The sequence below is a fragment of the Muscardinus avellanarius genome, assembly GCF_963383645.1.
Source record: "Muscardinus avellanarius genome assembly, chromosome: 3".
Taxonomy (NCBI): Eukaryota; Metazoa; Chordata; class Mammalia; order Rodentia; family Gliridae; genus Muscardinus; species Muscardinus avellanarius.
Genome location: NC_137788.1, coordinates 147389412 through 147414759, shown reverse-complemented (window position 1 = coordinate 147414759; position 25348 = coordinate 147389412). Strand labels below are relative to the sequence as shown.

Genomic DNA, 25348 nt, shown 5'->3' with positions numbered 1-25348 from the left:
GAAGTGTCTGTAGCCAGCTGGCTCCAGCCTGCAGCTTTCCAGCGCCTCCCCCTCCCCTCGGCTGGGCTTGGGAAGGCTAAACACACTTGTGTTCTCACCCTGGAAGTGGAATCAGATGTCCCCGTCCATTTCTAATGCACTCACTGCTGTTGTCCGAGTCCCGACTGTTGCTAACGTGCGTGGTGGGATCTCTGGCCTCTCAGGGCCTTGCGTTTGTATAAACGGTGGTTTATAAATCATTATGGGAAATAAAGCATGTTGGGTAGAGGTTTAAGTTGCTGCTCTCCTCCTTCTCCCACCCAGTAAGTCCATAAACCTGGATACCTGTCCTCCAGCAAGGCAGGGACCTCCCACCCACAACCTCGGGGTTGTGTAATTATGGGGTCAGATTACAGGGTGGTCAGAGGGATCCTGACACCAGGGTGCTCAAGAAATGGGCTCCATTATGGCAGCTGGAGAAGCCGGGCGTTGTGATGCAGGCTTGTAATCCCAGCATTTGGGAGGCTGAAAAAGGGGGATCAGGGTTCACCGACAGCCTCAGCTACTTAGGTCCTTTGCAACTGAGACCTGTCTCAAAATAAGGAATAAAAAAACAGGGCTGGGGTAGCACGCCTGCCTTGTAATCCCAGTACTTGGGAAGCTGAGACAGGAGGATCGCAGGTTGAAGGACAGGCTCAACAACTTAGGGAGGCCTTGTTTCAAAACAAAAAGTAAAACAGGGCTGAGGGTGTAGCTCAAAGGTAGAAAGCACCCAGGTTCAAGTCCCAGTCACACCATCATAAGAGTCAAAACTGGGAAGAAGGGCCGCTGCTTACTGGCAAGGTCTGCACGGGAGAGGCCACAGCGGCCACAGGAGAGGGCTGCGGGGGCTGGGGGACTTCGGATCGCCTCCACCCCAAACCTGCGCCCTAGGGCGGCGGGTGCCTGCGGTTGCTAAGCGACGGGGACTTCCGGGCGACCCAGGAAGTGGCCGGGGCAGTGTCCGTGGGGAGCCCCCTCCCCCCTGGCGTTTGAGAGGACGCTAAGCCGCAGAGGTCAAAGCGGCCTTGCCGGGCAGGCTTGGGGACGGGGAGGATTGTGAGGCCAGAGGCCGCTTCTTGTGGGACCACCGTGCTTATGCCCAGATGAAGGTCTCAAAGTAGGCTTCTGCCAATGGCAACCACACACAAAAAAGGGGCTTTGAAAGAAGAGGAGTTTCAGGACAGTCCCAGGGAGGATGAGCCTTCCAGGGCCATCCCCTAAGACTGACCCGAATGTGGTGCATTTGGCAGGAGTGGGGCTACAAGATTGTTTTTTTTTAACTTTCCTACAATTAAAGATTAATATAGTAAACCAGCCTGCGGTTTGTTTGTTGTTGTTTTTGTGATACAGGGAATGGAACCCAGGGGTATTCTACCTCGGAGCTACACCCCCAGCCCTATGTTTTATTCTTTATTTTGAAACAGGGGTCCACTGACTTGCAGAGGTCTTACTGAGTAGCTGAGGCTGGCCGGGAACCTGCAGTCCTCCTGCCTAAGCCTCTGAGTACCGGGATTACAAGCGCGAGCTGCCACGCCCGGCAAGTCTGCAGTTTTAAGGGTTGAGGACATTTGACAGCGATTCCTTCTGTATCCTCAGAATGCAAAGATGCGGGGGATGTGGTGGTGCATGCCTGTGATCCCAGTACTTGGGAGGCTGAGACAGGAGGACTGCAGGTTTGAGGCTCAATGCCCTGGGTTCAATCCCCAGTAACCTACAAAAAAAGAATGTAAAGATGAGTGTCACACAGGGTGTGGTGGCGCACGCTTGCAATCCCAGCATTCCGGAGGCTGAGACTGGAGGATCACGGTTCATGGACAGCATCAGCTACTTAGTGAGGCCCTCTGCAACTCAGTGAGACCCTGTTTCAAAAATAAAAGGACACAAAAGTAGGACTGGGGGTGTAGGTGTATCTGGGAGGTAGAATGCCCCTGGGTTCCATCCCTGGTACCGCAAAAAAAAAAAAAAAAAAAAGATTTTAAGAGTGTCAATGTCTAACAAAACTCTGTGTGTGTGTGTGTGTGTGTGTGTGTGTGTGTGTGTGTGTGTGTGTTACTAAGGATTGAACCCAGAGGCATTCTACCTCTGAGCTACACTCTCTCAGCCCTATTATTATTATTATTATTTTTAGGTCTGGGGATGGAAGCCAGGGGCATTCTACCTCTAAGCTACACCCACTGCCCTATATTTTATTTTGAAACAGGGTCTAAGTTGCGGAGGGCCTCACTAAGTAGCTGAGGCTAGCGCAAACCCAGATCCTCCTGTCTCAGCCTCCCAAGTACTGGGAATACAAGCGTGTTCCACCACCCCTGGTCTTTATTCTTCATTTTGAAACAAGGTCTTGCTAAGTTCAGTCGGTCTAAGTAACTGGGGCTGGCCGTGAACCTGCAATCCTCCTATCTCAAAGTACTGGGATTACAAGATTGTGCCACCACCCCCAGAAAGCCCTTTCAAGTGTTGCCTCATGTGCTATTTATAATAATCTGATGAGATAGGCATCAGAAAATAAAAATACTTAAGAGAAGGGGCGGGTGTTTTGCTATGTTGCCCAGGCAGCCTTTAAACTGGTCTCAAGTGATTCTCCTGCCTCAGTCTTGAAAATAGCTAGGACTATAGATGTTCACTGAAAGAGGGAAAAAAGAATTTATTTTTTTTGGTACTGGGGATCAAACTCAGGGCCTCGTGCATGCCAAGCACACACTCTACCACTGAGATACATCCCTACCCCTTAAGAGAATTTTAAGTTATGGCAAATGTATATAAAATGCATATAAGAAAAATTTAAGTATACTTAAGAAATTTGTAAGCCGGGCATGGTGGTGTACGCTTGTAATCCTGGTACTTGGGAGGCTGAGACAGGAGGATCACGAGTTTGAGGACAGCCTCAGCAAGTAGTGAGACTCTCGGCAACCTATTGAGACCCTTTAAAAAGTGGACACCGAGTGGCATTAAGTGCATCTCAGTGGTGTGATCACCACCACTCTTGAGCTTCAGAACTCGTGTCTTGGAGAGCTAGAACTCTGTACCCCTTAAACAACGCTTTCCCATTCCACCCACCCCGACCCCTGGCAGCCACTAGGCTACTCACTGTGTGATTCTGACTACATAGGTACCACATATAAACTGAATTAAGTCCTGTTTGGTTTTCTTATGTGCGGTTGGTTTATTTAATTGATCATAATGTCTTGAGTTTACCCATGTCATAGGAGTCAAAAATTCCTTTTTTGTTGTTGTTTTTGGTATGGGGCACTATACCTCTGAGCTACATCCCCTGTCCTTTTTCTTTTGAAACAGGGTCTAAGTTGCTGAGGCTGGCCTCCAGCCTGCGATCGTCCTGTCTCAGCCTCCTAAGCACAGGGATGACCACCATGTCCAGTAAAAGAATTTATTTAGCCAGGGCACAGTGGCACACACCTGTAGTCCTTATACATGGGAGGCTTGGACAGGAGGATCACAGATTCTAGGACAGCCTCAGCACGTAGTGAGACTCTTGTTTCAAAATTAAAATTGAGCTGAGGTGTAGCCTGGGAATAGAAGGCTACTGGGTGCCATTCCCAGGAAAAACACACACACACACACACACACACACACACACACACACACACACAGAAAAATAGGACTGGGGCTGGGCGTGTTGGCGCACTTTTGTAATCCCAGCATTTGGGAGGCTGAGGCAGGAGAATCATGATTTGCGGACAGCCTCAGCTACTTAGTGAGGCCCTTTGCAACTCAGTGAGACCTTGTTTCAAAGTAAAGAATAAAAAATAGGGCTGGAGGTATAGCTTGGAGGTCGAATGCCCCTGGGGTTCAAACCTCAGTACTACAAAAAAAAGAAAAAAGAAAAGAAAAATAGGCTGAGCGTGGTGGCGCACGCTTGTAATCCCCAAGCTTGGGAGGCGGAGACAGGAGGATCATGCAGGTTCGAAGCCAGCCCCACAGGCTGGCTTAGGATACCCTGTTTCCAAATAAAAAGTATAAAATAGGTCTGGGAGTGTAGCCCGGAGGTAGAAGGGCTTCCAGGAACCCCAGTACCACCAAAAAAAAAAAAAAAAAAAAAAAAAAAATGTCCCTGGGCTTAGTCCCTAGTACCTTAAAGAAATAAAATCCCTTTTTAAGGCTGAATCATGCTCCATTGTATGATAGGGCATGAAGCTTCTTTTATAGGGGCCTTAATCCCAGTCACCAAGGAGAAGCCCTTGTGATCTGATCAACCCCCAAGGCCCCACTGTTCAGTATGAACTTTGCGGGGTCACAAACACTGGACCCATCGCCCCGCGGTGCCGCCTCCAAGGAAGCTCTGGAGGCCTCCACGCCCAGTGCCGCACCGCGGATCTTCAACCCTGACACGTCCCAAACCTGACACGTTCCGTGTGCCTGCGGGTCCTCACCATCTGCTCACTGAGGCTCCTGTGTCCAAGCTTCTCTACTTACATGGAGCTCACTTGGAGTTCAGGCTCATTGGCTAGACGTCCAAGGCGGAACCAAAATGGGTGCGCTTTGTAGACCTCGTTGGTCCTGGTTGTTACGTTCTGACCTTATTACCCACTCACGCTAATTGTTGTGAAGAATCTGGTCTCCTTCCTTCCTGTCATCTCTTCTGAGACTTGCCCCTTGATGTTTCTCCTTTGTACTTTTTTTTGGGGATTCAGGGGATGGAACGCAGCGGGTATTCTACCTCCGAGCTATACCCCCAGCCCCATTTTTTATCCTCTATTTTGAAAAAGGGTCTTACTAAATTGCAAAGATCCTGATTAGCTGAGACTGTCCACAAACTGCCTCCCAAATGCTGGGATTACAAGCGTGCGCTCCCATGCCCGGCTTCTTTGCACACATTTTTGTCAGAGAACAAAGACTGTTCAGATATCTCTGGATGGTAACGCCTCATTCCTACCACCCTAGACTGATCCTCCACCCCATGAGTGCTTGGTCTTTTTGCTAGCTGCAGTAGCAGCAAGGTAAGTTCAGGTTAAAGATTCTGCGCTCTGCACAGGTGCTCAGGGTCACAGCACACCCCAGGCAAGCCACACTTTACGCCTGGCTCACCCTGCACAAAGGACTCAGGCTCTTAAAACGGCTGGTGTCTGCCTCTCTCCATGCTTCCAACTCGCCATACTGCCCTTTTCTCGTCTTGGAACCTGGATGGCTCATCTCTGTAGACAGCGGGCTACAGGGAGGAGCCGCATTTTATCCACTGTCTGGCTGAAATTGCTTCTGCTGTGTCCGGGTTCCAGGTTTGGCTGTAACCCGTACAACTGTGGGCCTCAGTAGCAGAGCTCCGGGTTAAAGGTTGCTGCTTGGCTTCGAAATAGGGAGGCCCAATTCCAAAGTATGTGCTCACAAAAACTTCCTGGACACTTACTCTTTGGCCCCAGTTCCTAGAGACTGGTTCAAAGGCTGAACCTGGCCAGAAGTCTGCTCAAAGCCACCATGGCTTCTTGCTCCTGTGACGTGTGACTCTCAAGACAGCTATGGCTCTGCCCCATGTAATTCCAACAACCAGGCTGAAGAAACCCTATTCAGCAAGGACAGAACTTGAACTTTCAGCAGGCAACTCTGGTGATCCTGGACCCTGCTGCCTGAGTCATCTGGAAAGGCTCGCGTAGATTAAACAGTTCCTCTCAAGACAAATAATTTCATTGCACATCTAAGACCTCAAAGATAATATCATTTATTCCGCTAATTTCTTAGGGGTTCACAGATTCTCCCCTATCATTTGATTACAAATCATACCCTAGTAAATAACACCTGCTATGATTGCTTAGGGCCTTTTACTAATAGGGTTGTAACTCGTGTTTGCGGAGCTCTTCTGTGCCGGCTGTGCTAAGCACTTCACGTTAACGATCTCGGTTCTTCTGTCTGGTACGGACAGATCCCGGGAGTTGTGGTCTGATACGGGCTGTAGACTTGGAAGGACCCGCAAGACTCAGCGGGTCTGATGACTTTGAAGACCCCAAAGTGGGCTTTTCTCCTAAAGTAACTGTACTTGATTTTTTTTATGTGCCACAAATATTTCCTCCCATATCTGACATTTGTATTTCAACCTTGATATTTCCCATAGCAGAGAAACTTGCAATTTTTTGTGTGTCTGATAAAATGTTTATCTTCCCCCTTATTGTATCTTTTAGATTTTGTGTTTAGAAAAAAAAAGACCTTCCCCACAGAGGTATAAAAATATATTGAGTGATTTTGTAGTTTTTTCCTCTCTAGAACTAATTTTTGTGGAGTGAGGTAGAGCTCTAACTCTAGGAGTTAGCTGTCTCAAAGTCTATTTGTTACACAACCCATCTTCTCTCCTACTTCAAATACTCCTCTTTTACCATACGCTAAGTCCCCACGGACCTGGGTCTGTGTGTGGACTCTCAGCGTTGTCCCACCGACCTGTCTGCCACTCGAGATTAAATACAGGCTAGCAGGACAGCCCTCGGGGAAATCGGGTAGAACCAGTGCCTTCTACCCGCCTGGGCACTGCCACCCGACTCTTGGTCGCCATTCAGCACTGTCTGTGTTCTTATGTCTTTTACTCTTCCAAATCAATTTCAGAGCCCGCTGAATTCCAAGAAGTAGCCAATCTCGCTGGGATTACATTGAATTTATGGGTTGATTTGGGAAGAACCAAAATCTCAACAGGAACGTATGTTGCACTGACTCACTTGCAGCACGCTCACTAGGCCTTCAGTAGATCTGCTCAGACGCTGCAGGGAGGCGGCTTTATGGTCTACAAATAGTGGCAATTATCATTCTTGATCTTTCATCTGCCTTATTGCTGGGGCAAGAAGTGCCAGGACACTGCTAAGTAATAGCATGCCTGTGGCTAGTCTCTGACCCTCGTGGGAACGCACGTGGCGTTCTATTTAGAACGCCATTAATGGTTGGTTGCTGATGGAGGCCTTTATCTAGATTAGGATGTTTCTTTCTAGTCTTAACTTACTAAGAGTTTTAATAAAGGATGGATTTAAAATTTTACCAAATATCTTCAGCATCTATAGAGATTAAACTTTTCTCTATTAATCGAAGCTGAAATAAAGGCCCATGAACAGCCCTACTGCCTCCTAATTTAGTCTACATGTCCCTTGCCCCCCGTGCCAGGAGCTGAATACACTGTAGAAGCTGAGGGTGTGGCTTGAGGCGACCTCTAGGCATGGCACCAAAAGCCTTCTTAGGCTGCCCGGCACAGGGGCTTGGAGGTTTCACTTTCTTCCCTGGTAAAGGGGACGTGGCGCATGGAGTCAAAGAAGTCAGGCAGGCGGAGGCCCCCAAGCCCTGCCACCATCCCACCAATCACTGCACAGGCCGAGGGCCCAGTTGGAGCTGGAGGTTTTGGTACCTAAAGTATCCTGTGACCCCTGGCCATGACAGTCTCTAGTAAGTCCTTCCTGCCACCCTGCAGGCCAGGTGGCACTGAGAGAGGAGCCTCCAGAGAAAGCAGCGAGGCCTTCGGGCTCTTGGGAGAAACGGGGATTCCTCCTGCTCTGCCCACTGCCAACTGCGGTCCCGGCCCTCTTCCACACCACTGCTGCCGCTCACACCAGGACACGTGGTCTCCCCGTCGCAGGACCCCTCGAGCAAGATCTGGCCTGCAGCCACTTGAACCAGGCCTTGCCCACTGAGCGCCCCAGACCTGTTCTGTCTGCCCCTGCTCCTCCTACATCCCATTTTGGGAAAAGGATGGGTGCCTGAACCTGTGCCTAGGAGCATGGCCATTCACAAACCAAAGCAGAGCCTGGCACTGCCAGCCCTGACCGACAGCCTCCTTGCCCTCATCTCACCAGCGTCTGCCCACCGCTGGGCAGGAGGGTTGCCCCGAACAGAAGCAACAATAAACAGATGAGGGTGGAGCCCAGTCTGACACGGTTCTATGAGGCAGACTGGGACGGATACCCAGTGCGGTGTGTCCAACCTGTTCCTAGCGGGAAGAGGCAGTCTCTGTGGGTGAACTCTCTCAGGCCACAAGAAGCCCTAACCCAAGCGGAGGCGAAAGGTGGCGATCTCCATGGGCTCCACGTAGATGTCAGTGCTGTTGGAGGGTGAGGCCAGAGGGTACAACAGTGTCAAGGAGGTTGGCTGCAGGAACCCCACGTCCAGGCCACGGAAAAGGCTCCCCAAGGCCACCTGTGGAGAAGGTGCAGGGTTGTGCTGAGTGTCGCTACCCTAAATATATTGCTTTTCATGGGGCAAGATCGCGCACTGCTAATCACAATACTTGGGAGGCTGAGACAGGATGACTGCAGATTCAAGGCCAGTCTCAGCCACTCAGCAAGATCTGTTTCAAAATATAAAAAGAAGGTGTGGTGGCGCACACTTGTAATCCCCGTACTTGGGAAGCTGAGACAGGAGGATCGCACAGGTTCAAAGCCAGCCTCAGCTACTTAGTGAGGCTCTCAGCAACTTAGCGAGACCCTGTTTCTTTCTTTTCTTTTTTTTTTTTTTTTGGTGGTACTGGGGGTGGAACCCAGGGGCTTTCTACCTCCGGGCTATACTCCCAGACCCTTTTTTACATTTTATTTGGAAACAGGGTCTCACTAAGTTGCTGAGAGCCTCACTAAGTAGCTGAGGCTGGTTTCGAACCCATGCGATCCTCCTGTCTCAGCCTACCAAGCGGGGGATTTACAAGCGTGCGCCACCACGCCCGGCTGACCCTGTTTCCAAATAAAATAAAAATAGGTCTGGGAGTATAGCCCCAAGGTAGAAAGCCCCTTGGTTCCATCTCCAGTATCACAAAAAATTTTAAAAATTTAAAATAAGAAAGCTGGCCGGGAGTGGTGGCGCACGCTTGTAATCCCCGTGCTTGGGAGGCGGAGACAGGAGGATCGCACAGGTTTGAAACCAGCCTCGCTGGCTTAAGAGACCCTGTTTCCACATAAAAAAGTAAAATAATAGGTCTGGGAGTGTAGCCCATGGGAGTGTATCCCAGAGGTAGAAGGGCTTTCAGGAACCCCAGTACCACCAAAAAAAAAAAAAAAAAAAAGAAAAAAGAAAGCTGGAGGTGTAGCTCAGAGATAGAATCACTGGGTTCAATGCCCAACACACATGAATTGTTGCCTCTAAGAATCTTGACACAGCTGGGAGTGTGATTCAGTGGTGGAGAACTGGCCTAGCATGTGCAAGGCCCTAGGTTTGATCCTCAGTACCAAAAAAATCAAAAGCTATTTGCCTCATGTATCTCCTCAGGCTCAGTGAGATTCACTCAACCCCAAAACCTGTCCGTGATCTCCGGGTGGGAACCATCCACTGAGCTGAGAGTTCATCAAGGACAGGAACCATCTCTTGGTTCGCTTCCGAATCACTGGGCCCAGCGAGGGATCTGGCGTACGAGGGCACTTTTCAATGCCAGCTGAAACCATGCTACAGCTTACACAGTGAGACAGTTTTGAGTTTGTAGGCATGGTGTTTTTTCTTTTTTTCTCTCCCCCACCCTCCTTTATTTTCTTTGCAGTACTGGGGATGGAACCCAGGGGTATCTACCTCTGAGCGACACCCCAGCCCTAATTGTTTGTTTGTTTGTTTGTTTTTTGGCAGGTCTGGGGATGGAACCCAGGGGCATTTGACCTCCGAGCTAAACCCCTTGCCCAATTTTTTATTCTTTCTTTTGAAACCAGATCTCACTGAGTTGCAGAGGGCCTCACGCCCGGCTACTCTTTATTTTTGAAACAGGGTCTCAAGCCGGGCGTGGTGGCGCACGCTTGTAATCCCAGCATTTGGGATGCTGAGATAGGAGGATTGCAGTTTGCGGACAGCTTCAGCTACTTAGTGAGGCTCTCCGCAACCTAGTGAGGCCCTGTTTCAAATCAAAGAATAAAAAATAGGGCAGGGGGTGTAGCTTGGAAGTTGAATGCCCCTCCCTGGGTTCCATCCCCAGACCCAGTTAAAAAATAAAAAAAAAGGAAAGAAAGAAACAGGGTCTCACTGAGTTGCAAGGGGCCTCGCTAAGGAGCTGAGGCTGTCCATGAACCATGAACCTCTGGTCTCCACCTCCCGAATGCTGGGATTACAAGCATGTGCCACCACGCCAGGCTCTCCCCTCCTTTTATACTGGAGATGGAATCCAGGGGCATTCTACCTCCAAGCTACACCCTCAGCCCTACTTTATTTAAAATTCTGAAACAAGGCCTCACTAAGTTGCTGAGGGTCTGCTACGTGGCTGAGGCTAGCCTTGAACCCTGACCCTCCTGCCTCAGCTTCTCAAGTACTGGGATCACAGGCGAGTGCCACCGTGCCCAGCTCAGAGGTGTGGTATTTTCCACTCTGCTCAACACAACCCGTCCTCAGGGAACAGAAGTGCTCCAGCTCTATGCCATGTCTGCAGCTGCCTCCGCCCCGTCGGTTACTGAACACACATGTGAGAGCCAGTGTGGGGGCGCACGCCTGTAATCCTAGTACTCGGGAGGCTGAGACAGGAAGATCACAGGTTTGAGGACAGCCACAGCAAGAAGTGAGACTCTCATCAACTTAGTGAGACCATTTCCAAATAGGAAATAAATCAAACTGGGGGATCGGGAGGCTGAGACCGGAGGATCGTGGTTCGCGGACAGCCTCAGCTACTTAGTGAGGCCCTCTGCAACTTAGTGAGACCCAGTTTCAAAATAAGGAATAAAAAACAGGGCAGGGGGTGTAGCTTGGAGCTTGAATGCCCCTGGGTTCCATCCCAGACCCACAAAAAAAAAAAAAAAAAATCAAGCTGGGGGTATAACTCAAAGGCAGAATGCCTCGGGGTTTAATCTCCAGTAACAAAAACAAACAAAAAAACACATATATACAAAAAATGTCAACAACCTCCCCCTTCCCAGAAAGCCCTGGTGTGACACTTTCTTCTCCCTCCTGCTGCCCAAGCCTCGCCCAGGCTGTGGCCCTGCCCGTCCCCCAGCAGGGCCTGGGCCTCCCACACCGGACTCACCCTGCCTTGGCTCGTGGTGCAGTTGAAGCCCAAGTTCTTGGCCTCGAGGCCGCAGTCAAAGCCCTTGCGGTGTAAGATGAGTGCAGTGTCTGCCGAGGGCATGGAATCCTCCTGGGCGACAGCGAGAAAGGGCAGCCGCTGAGCCCGGGGAGCGGCAGGGCAGGCTGGTCCTGGAGGTCGCAAGCCGAGGAGCACCCACCTCAGCCGGGAGCACTCACCTCAGCCGGGAGCGTCCGCAGGTTAAGCAGGTGGAAGTCGCAGGGCAGCGAGGAAGCCAGAGGGTGGAAGGAGCGCAGCCCGGAGCCCGGGAGCTGCCGCTGGGCCACAGGCAGGGCGAGCACCGGGGTGTTCAGGTACATGGAGGTCAGGTGGCTGAGGAGGGATGGGTAGCTGGTGGAGCGGCCATCCTGGACCTGCAAGATGGGCCAGGAGTGGGTGAGGGATGAAGCCGGGCTGACGGTGGCCACCTGCTCTGGAAAGAGCTTTCCTGGCATAGCGGACATGGGCGCTGCCAACCCTTCCCCTGCGCTGCTTCCCAAATCAAGGGAGGGAAGTTTCGCCGGGGCCATTTCCTCTCTACGTCATTTCTTCCATAACACTATCATGAGCGACACCATCTCACGGGTGACACCTCCCACCAGCGCTCCTCAGGGCAGGGGACGCAGACAGACACGCACTCCACCATGCAGGATGGGCCTGTGATGGGGACGTGCTCCCAGCCAGCCTGAGGTCTCCTGGAAGACCAAGCCCTGCCAGCCTGACACCTGGCCGGGCCCTGTGGATCCACTGACTGAAGACCACTGCTCAGGCAGTCCCTCCCCTGGGCACCCCGCAGGCCTGCGCAGTCTTCCCCAAGTCACTGCTTTCCTGTGTCTGGACTTCTGCGTAGCACCTCTCCCTCTACCAGCTCAGAACTTCACATCCCAGGCGGCTGCCAAATGCCTCTCCACCCCAACTCAGCAGTGTCCTCAGGGCCACCCAACTTCCTTCTCCCACCCTGGCTCAGCTCAAGCTCAACACTCTATGTGAACTGCCTATAAACCATCATGCCGCCAGGTGTGGTGGCGCACGCTTGTGATCCCAGGGACCAGGAGACTGAGATAGGAGGATCGCAGGTTCCCAGCTAGCCTCAACTACTTAGTGAGGCCCTTCACAATTTAGTGAGACCCTGTTTCAAAAAATAAAGCCAAGCATGGTGGCACATGCTTGCAATCTCAGCATTTGGGAGGCTAAGACAGGAGGTTCAAGGACAGCCTCAGCTACTTAGTGAGGCCCTATGCAATTAAGTGACACCCTGTTTCAAAATAAATAATAAAAAAAAATAGGAGCTGGGCGTGGTGGCGCACACTTGTAATCCCAGCATTCAGGCCAAGACCAAAGGATCGCAGTTCGCGGACAGCCTCAGCTAATTAGCGAGGCCCTTTGCAACTCAGTGAGACCATTTCAAAAAATATAGAGCCAGGCCTGCGCAGGAGGACTGCGCAGGTTCAAAGCCAGCCACGCTGGCTTAAGAGACCCTGTTTCCAAATAAAAAAGTATAAAATAGGTCTGGCAGTGTAACCCAGAGGTAGAAGGGTTTCCAGGAACACCAGTACTACCCCCCCGAAAAAAAAAATATATATATACTAAAACTTAGGGCTAGGGGTGCAGCTTAGAGGAAGAATGCCACTGGATTCCATCCCCAGTACCGCCAAAAAAAAAAAAAAAAAAAGGGGGCTGGTGATGTAGCTCTAAGGTAGAATGCCCCTCAGTTCAATCCCCAACATAGAAAGAAGTAGAAGGAGATGGAAGAAGAAAAAAGGAGGAGGAAGAGAAGGAGGAGCAGGAGGAGGAGGAGAAACAGGACCCAGCCTGTAGCTCAGAGGTAGAATGTCCCTGTGCTCAATCCCAGCACTAAAAAAAAAAAAAAAAAAAAAAAAAAAAGGTGGGGTACCTTGGAGGTAAAATACCCCTGGGTTCAATCCCCAGTACCAAAATAAGTAACCAAATAACTAAATAAATAGCTGGGCATGGTGGCGCACGCTTGTAATCCCAGCATTTGGGAGGCTGAGACAGGAGGATCATAGTTTGTGGACTGCCTCAGCTACTTAGGCCCTCTACAACTTAGTGAGACCCTGTTTCAAAATAAAGAATCAAAAATAGGGCAGGGGGTGTAGCTCAGAAGTTGAATGCCCCTGGGTTCCATCCCCAGACCTGAAAGAAAAAAAAAAACAAAAAAAAAAACACGAAATAAACCATCACTCCACCTGTCTTTCTTCCCAGAGCCACCCACTCCCTGCTGCTGCAGTGACCTTGAGGCAGCCCCGCAGCCACCCTGCCTGGCTTCCAGGCTCCGGCTGGGCATCCCTGGTCTCTGGATGCCCACTATGCTCCAGCTAGCACTGCCCACAGGGCTCTCTACCACTCAGGACCACTGAAGACTTGAACTGTGATAGAAGTGTGAATGAAAAACTATTTTTTTGTGGTAACAGATTAAATCCAGGAGCAGTCTACCACCAAACTATACCCCTAGACCTTCTCGTGTGTGTGTGTGTGTGTGTGTGTGTGTGTGTGTGTGTGTGTGTGTGTGTGTGTGTGTTTTTGCTGGAATTGAAAACAGGGGCATTCACCTCCATAGCCCTATTTTATTATTTTTATTGTTTTAAAAATTTTTGCAGTCCTGAAGATGGAACCCAGGGGCATTCTACGTCGTCCCAGCTATACCCCCAGCCCTATTTTTTTTATTCTTTATTTTGAAACAGGGTCTCACTGAGTTGCAAAGGGCCTGAGGCTGTCTGCAAACCGTGATCTTCCTGTCTCAGCCTCCCGAATGCTAGGACTACAAGCGTGCGCCACCATGCCCGGCTCCCTATTTTTATTTTGGAACAGGGTCTCACTAGTATGATGGGTCTTCACTACTTGCTGAGGTTGCCTTGAATCTGCAATACCCGTCTCAGCCTCCCAAGTACTAGAATCAAAGGCATGTGCCACCACGCCTGGCATTTTTTAAAAATTTCAAGCAATCTCAATAGTTGTTAAGGGCCTACATTGCTGAGGCTGGCTTTGAACCCGTGTTCTTCCTGCCTCAGCCTCCCATATACTAGGATTTCAGGTGGAAAACCTTAACTTCGTTTTCTTTCAGCAGCCCCATGGCTGGTGGCTGCCACAGAGCTAACCAGCGTAGCTCTAGTCTAACTGGGTAAAGTGCCACTGTGGCCATTCAGGCCGTGCCTCCTGCCTGCCCTCTGGCCCTGGTTTAACCCCCCTACCCATCAAAGCCGAGCTTGAATGGCCCCTCCTCTGGGAAGCTGTTCTTGGTCTCCTGGGGACCAGGGGCACACCCACTCTGCTTGCACTTTCACTCCCAGAGCTGACCCGCCCTGCCTGCAGGGAACCGCTAGCGGAGGCAGCATGCCTGTGCGCGTGGGACTAGCTACTGACCACCTACGTGACCGCCTAGTGACGGCACTGGGGAGCGGGCCTCCACTCCCCTGTGCCCCTTACCTCTTGGTCACTGCTCCTGCTGTTGTGAAAGATCAAGTCCCTAAACATGGCTGCCAGTGTGGAGAAAAAGCCAGGCTGGTGGGGGCAAAGAAAGCCATGAGATGAGCAGGGCTAGAGCCAGGTTAGAAGATGCTGGGGCCAGGGAGGGCAGACAAGGGACACAGATGGGGTGGCAGAAGAACACAAGGAGGACACAGGCGACAGGGTGCGCTGGGCTGCATGAGATGGATCACAGAGATGGCCCCCGCCATGGCCCAGGAGTTACGCCCTACTCTCTATCCCTTGCCCTCCAGCTAAGCTCCCCAGACCCTAGGCCGGAGCCCCCAGGGCCACCCACAGGGATGAGCCGCTCTGGCGCCCTGAGCATGGAACTGGACTTTACCACGGTGCCCTTGGTTCGCTGTTCCAACAGGAGGCGGAAACGGTTGCAGGTCCTCTTATTGTCCTTGAGCCCTTGGCCCAGGCCCCGGTTGTCGTCCTGCATCAGCCGCCGGTCCAAGATCACCTCCAGCTGGCCTGGGGGAAGTTAACAGTGAGCCCCAGCCTGGACGCCCACCCGTACGCAGACGCTGGCCTGCCTCTAGGCTGCAGGCAGGGTCACGAGCTGGCGGCACCCTGCCTCTGCTTGGAGCTGCTGGGTGGGCAGGAGGAGCCACCCGCCTCCCCACTCCACACCTGCAGCCTCCATCCCCTCTCAGTTAACTCCATAAAGGATCGCTCACAGAGGGAACCTCCAGGGCCAGAGGTACCCCTCCAGTGGCCAGCTGACTCCAGGCCAGGGCTCCTATGCCTTCTCAGAGGCCACCTGGGGCTCGTCCTGTGGCCAGCTGACTCCAGGCCAGGGCTCCTATGCCTTCTCAGAGGCCACCTGGGGCTCGTCCTGTGGCCAGCTGGCTCCAGGCCAGGGCTTGTGTGCTTTCTTTGATCTCTTTCTTTCTGTGGGAACTGTACTTTTTTTTTTTTTTGGTACTGGGGATTGAACCCAGGGGCATTCTAGCTCCAAGCTACACCCCCAGCCCTACTTTTTAATCTTTATTTTGAAACAAGCCTCACTAAGTTACAGAGGGCATCACTAAGTAGCTGAGGCTGGCTGCCAACCTAGGATCTCCTGTCTCAGTCTCCCAAGTTCTGGGATTACAAGCGTGCGCCACCACGCCTGACTTACCTGGCACACGTTAAGCCAGCACACTATCACTGAGCTACACTCCCAGCTCAGACTTTGATTCTTAGAAATGTCATTCTCTTTGGTGCATACCTATAATCCCAGCTACAGCAAGAGGATTCCAAGTTTGAGGCCAGCCAGGGCAACAAAGTAAAATTAAAAACTAAAAAGGGCTGGGGTAGAGCTCAGTAACAGAGCACAGAGCACCCCTGGGTTTAATCCCTAGTACTACCAAGGAGAGAAAAGTGGGGGGAAAAAAGTCATCTTCTCTTTTACTGATCATCAAGAGAACAATATTAATTTTTCCCCTTTCCTAAATATCTCAACCTAACATCAAGTAGCCTTCCCAGCTGTCTTTACTCTCATCTCTGGCCAGAAGGGCACCTACCTCAGCTGAGGGCCACTGCTTAGTAACCTGATGCTTCTTGGGTCCAATAGGACCCTGACACCCAGCTCCCTCTTCCTCCTACGCTGGCCCCTGCGAGCACAGGCGAGCCAGGCCAGCAGGGCGGGGCAAAGAGTAAGGAGCTGCAGCTGCCTGCTCCGCCCTGCAGAGCTCCTGGCCCTGCTCACCGTCACCGAGGCTGGACACGCCCAGGGCCTGGGCAGTGTGGAGTGTGAGGCGCTTCTGCGTGTCCTGGATGTAGGCCATAACCGGCATGGGGTAGAAGTTGGCCTGCAGGGGCAGCTTCTTGAGATACCGCCGGGGCTGCACCTGTGGGGGGCACGGCCAGCCAGTCAAGGGCATATGGGCACCATTATCAGAAGGCGGCCCTGATCACTCCTGCCTCCAATTCCTCATCCTCCACCACAGCCCCCGCCATCACCTGAAAACCATTGAGGTCCGTGAAGAAGGTGCCCTGGCTGTCAATGTCCGTGCGGATGCGTAGGGCCAGCTCCTTGTTGACATAGTCCCGGATGTCCACCACGGATGACACTTCCAGAGACAGCCCCTCCACCCCTGCACTCAGGGACAAAGGAGCATTGAGAGGAGCGAGGAGGGGCCGCAGCAGAGAGGCTGGGCGGGGAGAGGCTGTGCCCAGCTCCCAGGCAACCCCAGGGCTTTTTTTTTTCTTTTGCAGTACTGGGAATGGAACCCAGGGACATTCTACCTCAGAGCTACACCCCCAGCCCTATTTTTTATTCTTTATTTTGAAACAGGGTCTCAAGAGTTGCAGAGGACCTCACTAAGTATCTGAGCCTGTTCCCTAACCACGAATCCCAAATGCTGGGATGACAAGCGTGCGCCACCACACCTGGCTCCCCAGGACACTTTTGGGTGATCTTTTCTTCAAGAGAATTAAGCACAGCCACCTCACAGGACATATCTGCTGGGAACGCATCAACCGAGGGGCAGGGAGGGGCGTGCCACAGCTCAGGGGGCCCGCGCCTCCCTCCGGCCCCTTCCTCGCTGTGGCGCTCACCAGGCACATTATAGAGCCGGACCACCTGGTGAACGTGCTCGTAGTACGCAGCCACCTCTGAGAAGAAAGGGCCTTCAGTGACCCGCAGCACAGGGAGGTCCTTGGGGACGTAGGGCTGGATAGAGAACAGGTGACTCCTGAGCGCCCAGGACAGAGGGCAAGCGGGGCTGCTAGCCCAGGGCCGGGCAGAGATGTTCTTACCCCACAGGCCCTGGGCTGGGCAGACCCTGAAGCCAGTCAGAGCTGCCCAGACTAACAAGGCCCCCAGCAGGCAGTGACCCCCTCACACCCGCCCAGTCAGGGAAACCCACCGGGCCTGCCGGGTCGTGGAGACAGCTTTCAGGTACCTTGGCCTCGCCGTCAGGCAGGAAGAGGTAGGCTCCGCTCTTGTCTTTGGATGTGCGGGTGCCGTAGATGAAGAAGTCCATGTCTACCTGATGCTCCTGCTCTTCGTCCACCCTTCGGATACTCTGCCAAGAAACATAGCCCTGACCCCTGGCCCCACACCAGCGCATCAGGTCTCCTCAGGGAGGGCACGGACTAACTTCCCCAAGGAGCCAAGCCAGGGGCTACAGCTCGGACACGTGTCCTCAGAGGCCCGTCACTAAGGGCCTGCTCCCCAGAGCAGAGCTATTAGGAGGTGGTGGGAACCTTAGGAGGTTTAGTCACTGGAGACGTGCCCTGGAGGGGACATGGGACCCTGCCCTTCTGCACCGCAGCCTCGTGGCGAGCAGCTCTGCAGCTCTGCAAGCTCCTCGCCGTGACGGCTGCCTCACCAGAGCCCAAAGCAACAGGTCTGCCCACTTGAAACCTCTAACCGCGAGCCAAAGTTTTCTATGTAAGGTGGTTATCTCGGGTATCTGTGTACATTTTGTGTGTGTTGGGGGTGCTGTGGATCAAACCCAAGGCCTCGTCCACGCTAGGCAAACTCTCTACCACGGAGCTGCGTCCCCAGCTACCTCGGGTATTTGTTAGAGCAACATAAGCTGGCTGACACACCCAGCTTCCTCGTGTTCTCGGCTAGGAGCCCAGATGGCCCGCATCCAGGTCACTGTCAGTCAGCTGGCAGCAGGCACCCGGCTGGGAGGCCGCTCTGCACAACCCTGCCGATGTCCATGCCCTCTGGTCCCTGGCCCTCCCCGCCACCCCCGGCCCTTTACCTTGAGGAGCCCGGTAAGGCCTGAGAACCAGACCTGCATGTAGCGGTTGCTGAGTGCAAAGTCACTGCCACCCGAGTCGATGACGTGGAGAGGGAAGGCTTCGTGTCTGGCGACAGACAGCTGCCGGCCGTGCAAGTAGACACGCACAGAGGCTGGCAGCACGCGCTGCCCGTCCAGCCCCGGCTGCAGCTGCAGCACGCTCAGGCCCAGAGCGGGCAGGCGGATGGGCACGGACACCTGTGGGCACAGTGCAGGTGAGGCCTAGGACACAGACAAGCACCATCCAGACGCAGGCCTCCGCCCTCCTCTGAAAGGGCCCCTCCCTGCTTGTCAGACTTTATCAGTCTCAAATAATACTTTTTTTTTTTTTTTTTTTTTGTGGTACTAGGGGTGGAACCCAGAGGCTTTCTAACTCCGGGCTATACTCCCAAACCTATTTTATATTTTATTTGGAAACAGGGTCTCACTAAGTTGCTGAGAGCCTCACTAAGTAGCTGAGGCTGGCTTCGAACCTGTGCAATCCTCCTGTCTCAGCCTCCCAAGCACGGGGATTACAAGCATGAGCCACCACGCCCGGCCTTCAAGCAATACTTTGAAAACTATCAAGTGGTAACCACATGAAGCTTACAATAAATATCTGATGTGCTCGTAGTCCCAACACTTGGGAGACTGAGGCAAGAGGATCACCTGAGCCCAGCCTAGGCAACATAGCAGGACTCCCAAATAAATACAGGACATACAGAACCGGACATTTGTTGAATGAACAGGCAAATGATGGGGCACCAACTGCCTTTTTTACTACCGTTACCACGCCAACCTTCACCTTCCTTTTCAGGACAGACTCAAATCCCCTCCCCCCAAGACTGCTGCCCCAACCTGGGGAGCAAGCAGGGTGCAGCAGGGGCGGGAAGTGGGCAGGCAGAGCGAGGCCCAGGGAGAGGCCACGATGGCAGAGAGGGCCGGGGCAGGGCCCGCCCACCTCACCTACACCTCACCTGGTAGACATCAGGGACCATGTCTGTGGCAGAGCTCCAGTGCGCGCCCACTTGCACAGCCAGGGGCTGGCCCTCTTCTGAAAGGACACGCAGCCGGAGCGTGCTGACCAGCAGGGACACCACGCTGAGCCGCTCCTGTTCCAGCGGGTTGAAGAGCACCACAAACCTGTGGAGGAGGTGGGCTGAGCAGAGGCCAGGGCAGGAGCAGCCGCCAGGACAAGGCCTGCGCACTCAGCAAGGGCAGGCAGGGAGGGTGCTGCGGCACCGCGCCTGGCGCACCTGGGTGAGGAATCCAGCCGGATCACTGTGCGCTCTGGCAGGGCGTCGTGGTGTGAGCGGGTGTCATCCTGCAAGGTGGGCAAGAAGGGAAGCAGCATCATGGCTCGGCCGCCCCCACCCTGGCCCTCCTCGGTGTGGACCACCAGCTGCCACTCTCATCTCCCTGCGGGGCAGGAAAAAGTGGGGCAACACTCTCAGATGACAGCCCTGGGGACAGCACCTGCACGCACCGGAGGGCCCCCACGCAGATTAGGAGGGGCTCACCATCTGCAGGAAGGGTGTCTCGGGATCATAGTGGTAGGTCTCCTTGTCCCCCAGCACCAGGTAGTGAGCCGCGTTGATGATGACCTGCTTCAGGCCGACAAGGGAGCGCAGAAGCCTGTGGGGCGGGAAGGGGCAGGGAGAACGAGCCCACAGGAGGCAGCCTGCCCCCCAGCACCCACATCCCCTCTGGGACGGTCACTGGGCGGGTGGGGAAGGGGATCCTACCTGGCCCCATAGTCGGCCACCACCACCTCCTTGGCGGTGCCGGTAATGGCGTCATGGTGCTGGAAAAGCCCGAGTGTCCTCCGGGCCTCCGTCAGAAGGGAGAAGTCAGGCGACGGGTACTGGCCAGCCAGTCCAGAGTGACGGGCGTGGGCCATGGCCAGGCTGTACAGAACCTCGGCCCCCCTGCCCGAGGCAGAAGTCAGCCGCCTGCTCCCTCCTGGCCACACGTACTGCAGGCCTGCCCCTGTGCCCTTCCACCTCACCACCGCCTGCGCCTCCTGCCAGCCCAGCCCTGCTCAACCCTGGGAGGAGCGGGTCTCACCGCAGGTGGGCCTCCAGGACCCGGTCCAAGCTCTTGTAGAAAGGCCGGGAAGTGTAATAGCCTGTCCAGTAATGGTCCTCCCGGTCCGCGTAGGAGAAGAAATCTCCGCTCAGCACAGGAAACCCTGGTGGCCGGGCCCCCGGCTCCACCCCTGTCTTCTTGTATAGTGCATCAAAATAGTCAGAGAGGGTGCCAAACTGGGCCTGCGGGAACCCCAGAAATGGGCTCTCATCAGTTCCAGAGGGTTCTGGCCACAGGGATGCAGTCTCCCCCACAAGAGGGTAGTGACTGTCCCTCCTACCTTGCTGGGCCTGACAGAAAGCTGTGGCGCCCGGGCATGAGTTCTGACATAAAAGGGCACCTTCCCAGGAGCCAGGAGGAAGCCCTGCTAACTGGAGCAGCACTGCGGGGGTGCCACCCCTACCTGCACATGGAGATCAGGCTTGCTGTTGAGGAAGTCGAAGAGCCGCTGGTAGTTGAAGAACTGGGCATCCCACTCCTGGGGCTTGTCGTATCGGAAGTCATCGCCCAGCGGCACCAGGAGGACGTTGCTTCGGAACAGCCGGGACTTCTTCCGGTACTGGTCCAAGAGCAGGGCCGCCCTGAAGCAGGAAAGGATAAGGGCCCAGTGTGAAGTCCCAGGGTGAAAGATCGCCTATTTTATTTGGAAACAGGGTCTCTTAAACCAGTTGAGGCTGGCTTCGAACCTGCACGATCCTCCTGTCTCAGCCTCCCCAGCGTGGGGATTACGTGCGCCACCACGCCTGGCATCCTTCCACTTTTTATTTTTATTTCTTTTTTTTTTTTTTTTTTGATGGTACTCTGCCTCCGTGCTATACTCCCAGCTCTATTTTATTTTATTTTATTTTGAAGTAGTCTTGCTAAGTTGCTCAGTCTCACTAAGTTGCTGAGTCTGACTCTGAACCTGTGATCCTCCTGTCTCAGCCTCTCAAGTTGCTGGGATTACAGGCACATGCCACCACGCCCGATTCCTCCTGTTGGCATGTGCCACCACGCCTGATTCCTTCCTGTTTTTAGACCAACCCGCTAATGACATGTTGTAGATATCAGTTCCAACAGTCACTCATCTACTTAACTGTGCTGGTCTGGCTTGTCCTGCTCTACTCTGTGCTCACGTGGGACTCCTGCAGCTCAGCAAGCCTTGGAAGGAGGAAAGGCATTCTGTCTCCCTGGCCTGTGCTCTGGGAACCTGTGAGGCCACGGGCTGCAGCCGCTGCCTCAGGCGCTAACAGCCCTGGCTCCTGCCTGTGATCAGCATCTAGAGGCCTAAAAGCTGAAGGCCACTTTCCTTCTAGTCTGGTCACATGTTTCACCTCTTGGACATCACAGAAACTGTGGCAAATGCAACATGAAAACCAGTTGGGCTTGTTCTATTCTTAAAAGTTCCAGATAAATCGCAGCTGAGATCACATTAGCCAGTGCTTTCCTGGGGGGCTGATTTCAGCTACAGCAGCATCTCTGGGGACCCCTAGCTATTCTCTCACGGGGACAGGTCTGTTTTCTCGGCGGCTGGAGACTTTCTGGCAGGACGGAATGTGGATGTGAACGGGCTTCAGGTCCACTGGACACTGAGGACCCTGGCACACTTCCAGCCAAATAGGAGCGTCTGAGCCAAATAAAGGTCCATTAACCTCAAGGTGGTGAGAAACTGTACCAGTTTAGGAAGCATTCACCGAGTCAGTCAGCTGGCTCTGGCACTCAGCTAGGACACCAGAAACAATGTGCATCTGGGGAAACAGGAGCATTCTGGGAAAGGTGCTTTCTTATCACACACTGTTTTCCAGGGAGACTTGGAGAGGATCTTACCAGCTGGTCCCACCCTCCACTTCCTAGTGCCCCTCTCAGCAGACCCCAGGCCAGAGACCTGTGAAGCAAAAGGCCAACACCACACCCAGGCCACGCAGATACCTCTCGGCCACGTTGGCGTCTGTGATGGCGCGGGGCGGCACCTTCCAAGGGCAGTTAATGCGTCCACCAGGCAGGCGTTTGAAATCAAACTGGCAGCAGATCTTGGGATCCGGGCCACAGGTATGGGGGACGTCGTAGCTGTAGAAGGGCATCATGTGGCAGAAGATGTCTGTGCTAGAGTCCGAGTCTGCAGAAGACACACACATGGCCAACCACTGGCAGGCAGTCTCAGCAGCTGGGCATGGGGCACTGAAAGGCCGTGGACCTGCACAGGCTAGGGCAGCCCTGACAGATGAATCTCCAGCTGGACTTAGGCTAAAGAGGACATTCAGGCCAGAGCCCAGGGCTCCTTGGGGGAGATGCACAAACACCCCTCAGGCTTTGGGGCAAACAGGAGGCCCCATAGAGGCCAGAGGTCAATGTGACCCTCCCCTAGCCACTTCTGGCAGCTGGACCCAAGGACAGCGGGGTCTTACTTCCGATGCCCCGTTCTTCCCCAGCAAGACGACACTGCGTGGACCCTTCTCCCTGCCTGGCCTCACCCCATGTCTGCCTCCACATGAACTCCAAGCTGTGGGTGGCGGCAAAGTGCTTCTTGATGGCATAGTGCACCCTCTGGATCAGCATGCTGGTCAGGTTGGCACGGCGCAGCAGGTAAGGCATCGTGGAGCTGTGTCCAAATGGGTCCACGGCCCAGCCAGAGCGGGGGGTGGCACCTGAGCAGGGACAGGAGTCAGAGGCCCCGGCCCGACAGCGTCACAGCCCACGCCTGGCTCGGACTTACCAAGGTTTCTCTCCAGCCACTGGTGCCCCTCGATGAGCTGGTCAATCAGGGCAAAGTAGTGGGAGTTGGCCTCGTCTGGCATCACCCAGCCTCCGGTGGCAATTTCCAGCTGCCCATTTCCCACCAGCCTGAAGGTAAGACTCACACTCAGGAGGGGACAGGGACTCGTGCCCAGTCCTGCTGGCCGGACAATGCCAGTCGACCCAAAGCCAGGAGCAAGAGGACAAGTGCGCCCTCCCTCCGCCAGCGCATCCTGGGCCTGCCCATCAGGACTCCTTTCCGTGCGCTGGGGAAGGCCCAGGCTTCCTCTTCACTCAGCCCCCTCTGAGGGCTCCTAGCACCTGTAGCCCTCAGACCATCACCCCTCAGCTCCCCCGCAGCACACACTGCTGTGGCAAGCCTTCCCCCACAGCCCAGGGCTGCCGGACAGCCTCCCCCGCCTCCCACTGGCCTTCGGACCGCTGCTCTCTTCTGGGCATTGATGTTGTCCCACCACTTGGCAAAGAAGGAGACCTCTGCCCAGAGGAAGCGCCGCCGGGGGTCCTCCTGAAGCTTGGACACCATGCTGTTGAGGATGTGCTGGGTCTGCTCCGTGTAGTACTTGTCAAAGGTCTTGATCCAGCCTGGAGAGTCAAGGCAGGACCCTGAGGATACCGCTGTCTCCTCCCGCCTGCGTCCATCATGGAAAGCCCACTCTGCACCCAGCTCCCGCGCCCACTGGGCCCTCACCTGGGTCGTTGTGAGAGTGGGGCACCACAAACACCTGCAGGTCTTCAGAGTCCCAGTCGTGCGGGCTGTAGGATATGTCGAAGCCCTGCCTCCACACACCACCATCCACATTGTCAAACGGCAACTCCTCTGACACGGTTAACATCTGCCAGGCAGGAAGGCGGCTCAGTGCCCTACCCGTGGCCACCGGGGTCCCTGCCAGCTCTCACTCTTACCTGCAGCTCTGGCTTCTGGCCCCGGTCCCCCAAAGCAAACTGGCAGTCCTGGGGGGAAATGGATAAGAAACTGGGCCGGGGCTCTGGGGGCACCACCCAGGAACCATTGGCCGTGTGGTAGGGCAGCAGGGCGGGTGGGCCCTCCGCGTTGGCCGTCAGCTCCAGCACGGACTCTTTGATGTGGCTGATAATCTCATGGTTCTCTTCCAACAGCTGCTCCAGCTGCTCGATGCGGTTCTGCAGCACAGAAATTTGGCTCTGCCAAAAAAAAACAAAGCCACAGCTCAGGTCTCTGCTTAGGGTCTACCACCTGAGGCCTAAGATCCTTCTCTCCTCAGACAGAGCCGGACCAGGAGCCTGTGAGGACAAACAGCTTTGTGTCCATCAACTGCCAATGAATGAGATCCTCTAGGATTGGAAGTCCCTTCACTTTCTAGCTCACAGATGGCACAAGTTTCATCTCACATGCCCGTGCTCAACAATCCGTGTTGCTGCCTGGAGCAGGGTGCTAAGGACTGCATCCATGGAAAGAATGCTGCAATCAATTAGCAATGTCTTCCAAGAATTCAGGAGCACAGAGTGGCATTACATGTCACTATTTTTTCTTTCTTTCTTTCTTCCATCACTTTTTTTTTTGGGGGGGGGGATCTGGGGATGGAACCCAGCAGCATTCAACCTCCAAGCTATACCCCCTGCCCTGTTTTTTATTCTTTATTTTGAAACAGGGTCTAAGTTGCGGAGGGCCTCACTAAGTAGGTGAGGCTGTCTGTGAACCACAATCCTCAGGTCTCAGCCTCCTGAATGCTGTGATTACAAGCGTGCACCACCCACGACGCACTTTCATCACTGTTTTTTAATTCCTATTGGGGCTAGGGGTGTCCTTCAGTCGTCTTTAGCAGGCCGTGGTGGCGCACACTTGAAATCCCCGCGACAGGAAGATCACACAGGTTCGAAGCCAGCCTCAGCTACTTAGTGAGGCTCTCAGCAATTTAGTGAGACCCTGTTTCAAAATAAAAAGTACAAAATAGGTAGCCGGGCGTGGTGGCGCACGCTCCAGCCAGAGCCAAACCTGAGCCCAGGAGATTTGTATGTGAAGAGATTAGCAACCAGACCTGACTCACCCGGGGAAAGTTCCCACCATTCTGGTGCCGGGTGGGATCGTGCTGCACGCGGTCCAGCATGAGATAGAGCGAGAAGACGGCCACACAGAAGATAGCGGCCCCGCACACGGTCACCTGCTTCTTCAGCTTCATACTGCCCTCCACACACTCCTGGCAGGAGAGACAAGATCCATAGCTCTGATGTGCAAAATCCCTCTGCTGCTCTTCCCACCAAATGCGCCAGTATGCTCCCAAGGAACACCTATTTGCCCCAGTCCATAAAAAGCAAGCTTCTTAGCCGGGCGTGTTAGTGCACGCTTGTAATCCCTGTATTTGGGAGGTTGAGACAGGAGGATTGCAGGTTCGAG

The 25348-nt window shown here is 53.9% G+C and overlaps 1 protein-coding gene across 2 annotated transcripts; it reads right to left on the bottom strand.

The window, feature by feature from the left end:
* Positions 1-7974: 7974 nt before the first annotated feature.
* MAN2A2 (mannosidase alpha class 2A member 2) lies at positions 7975-25142 on the bottom strand (the record flags this gene model as incomplete). 2 transcript variants are annotated; one of them, XM_080692432.1, is made up of 23 exons in its annotated part: positions 7975-8127; positions 10910-11020; positions 11128-11322; positions 14393-14467; positions 14775-14908; positions 16128-16269; positions 16382-16515; positions 16979-17093; positions 17326-17448; positions 18139-18375; positions 19134-19299; positions 19413-19480; positions 19677-19791; positions 19902-20084; positions 20224-20426; positions 20648-20825; positions 22153-22339; positions 22695-22868; positions 22937-23064; positions 23388-23559; positions 23666-23810; positions 23881-24138; positions 25002-25142. In XM_080692432.1, 23 exons carry the CDS (start codon positions 25131-25133, stop codon positions 7975-7977), a joined length of 3528 nt encoding a protein of 1175 aa, XP_080548558.1. The 2 variants fall into 2 exon arrangements, with proteins under 2 accessions (XP_080548558.1, XP_080548557.1); XM_080692431.1 differs by lacking the exon at positions 14393-14467 and having other exon boundaries at positions 25002-25133.
* Between the last annotated feature and the right edge of the window lie 206 nt (positions 25143-25348).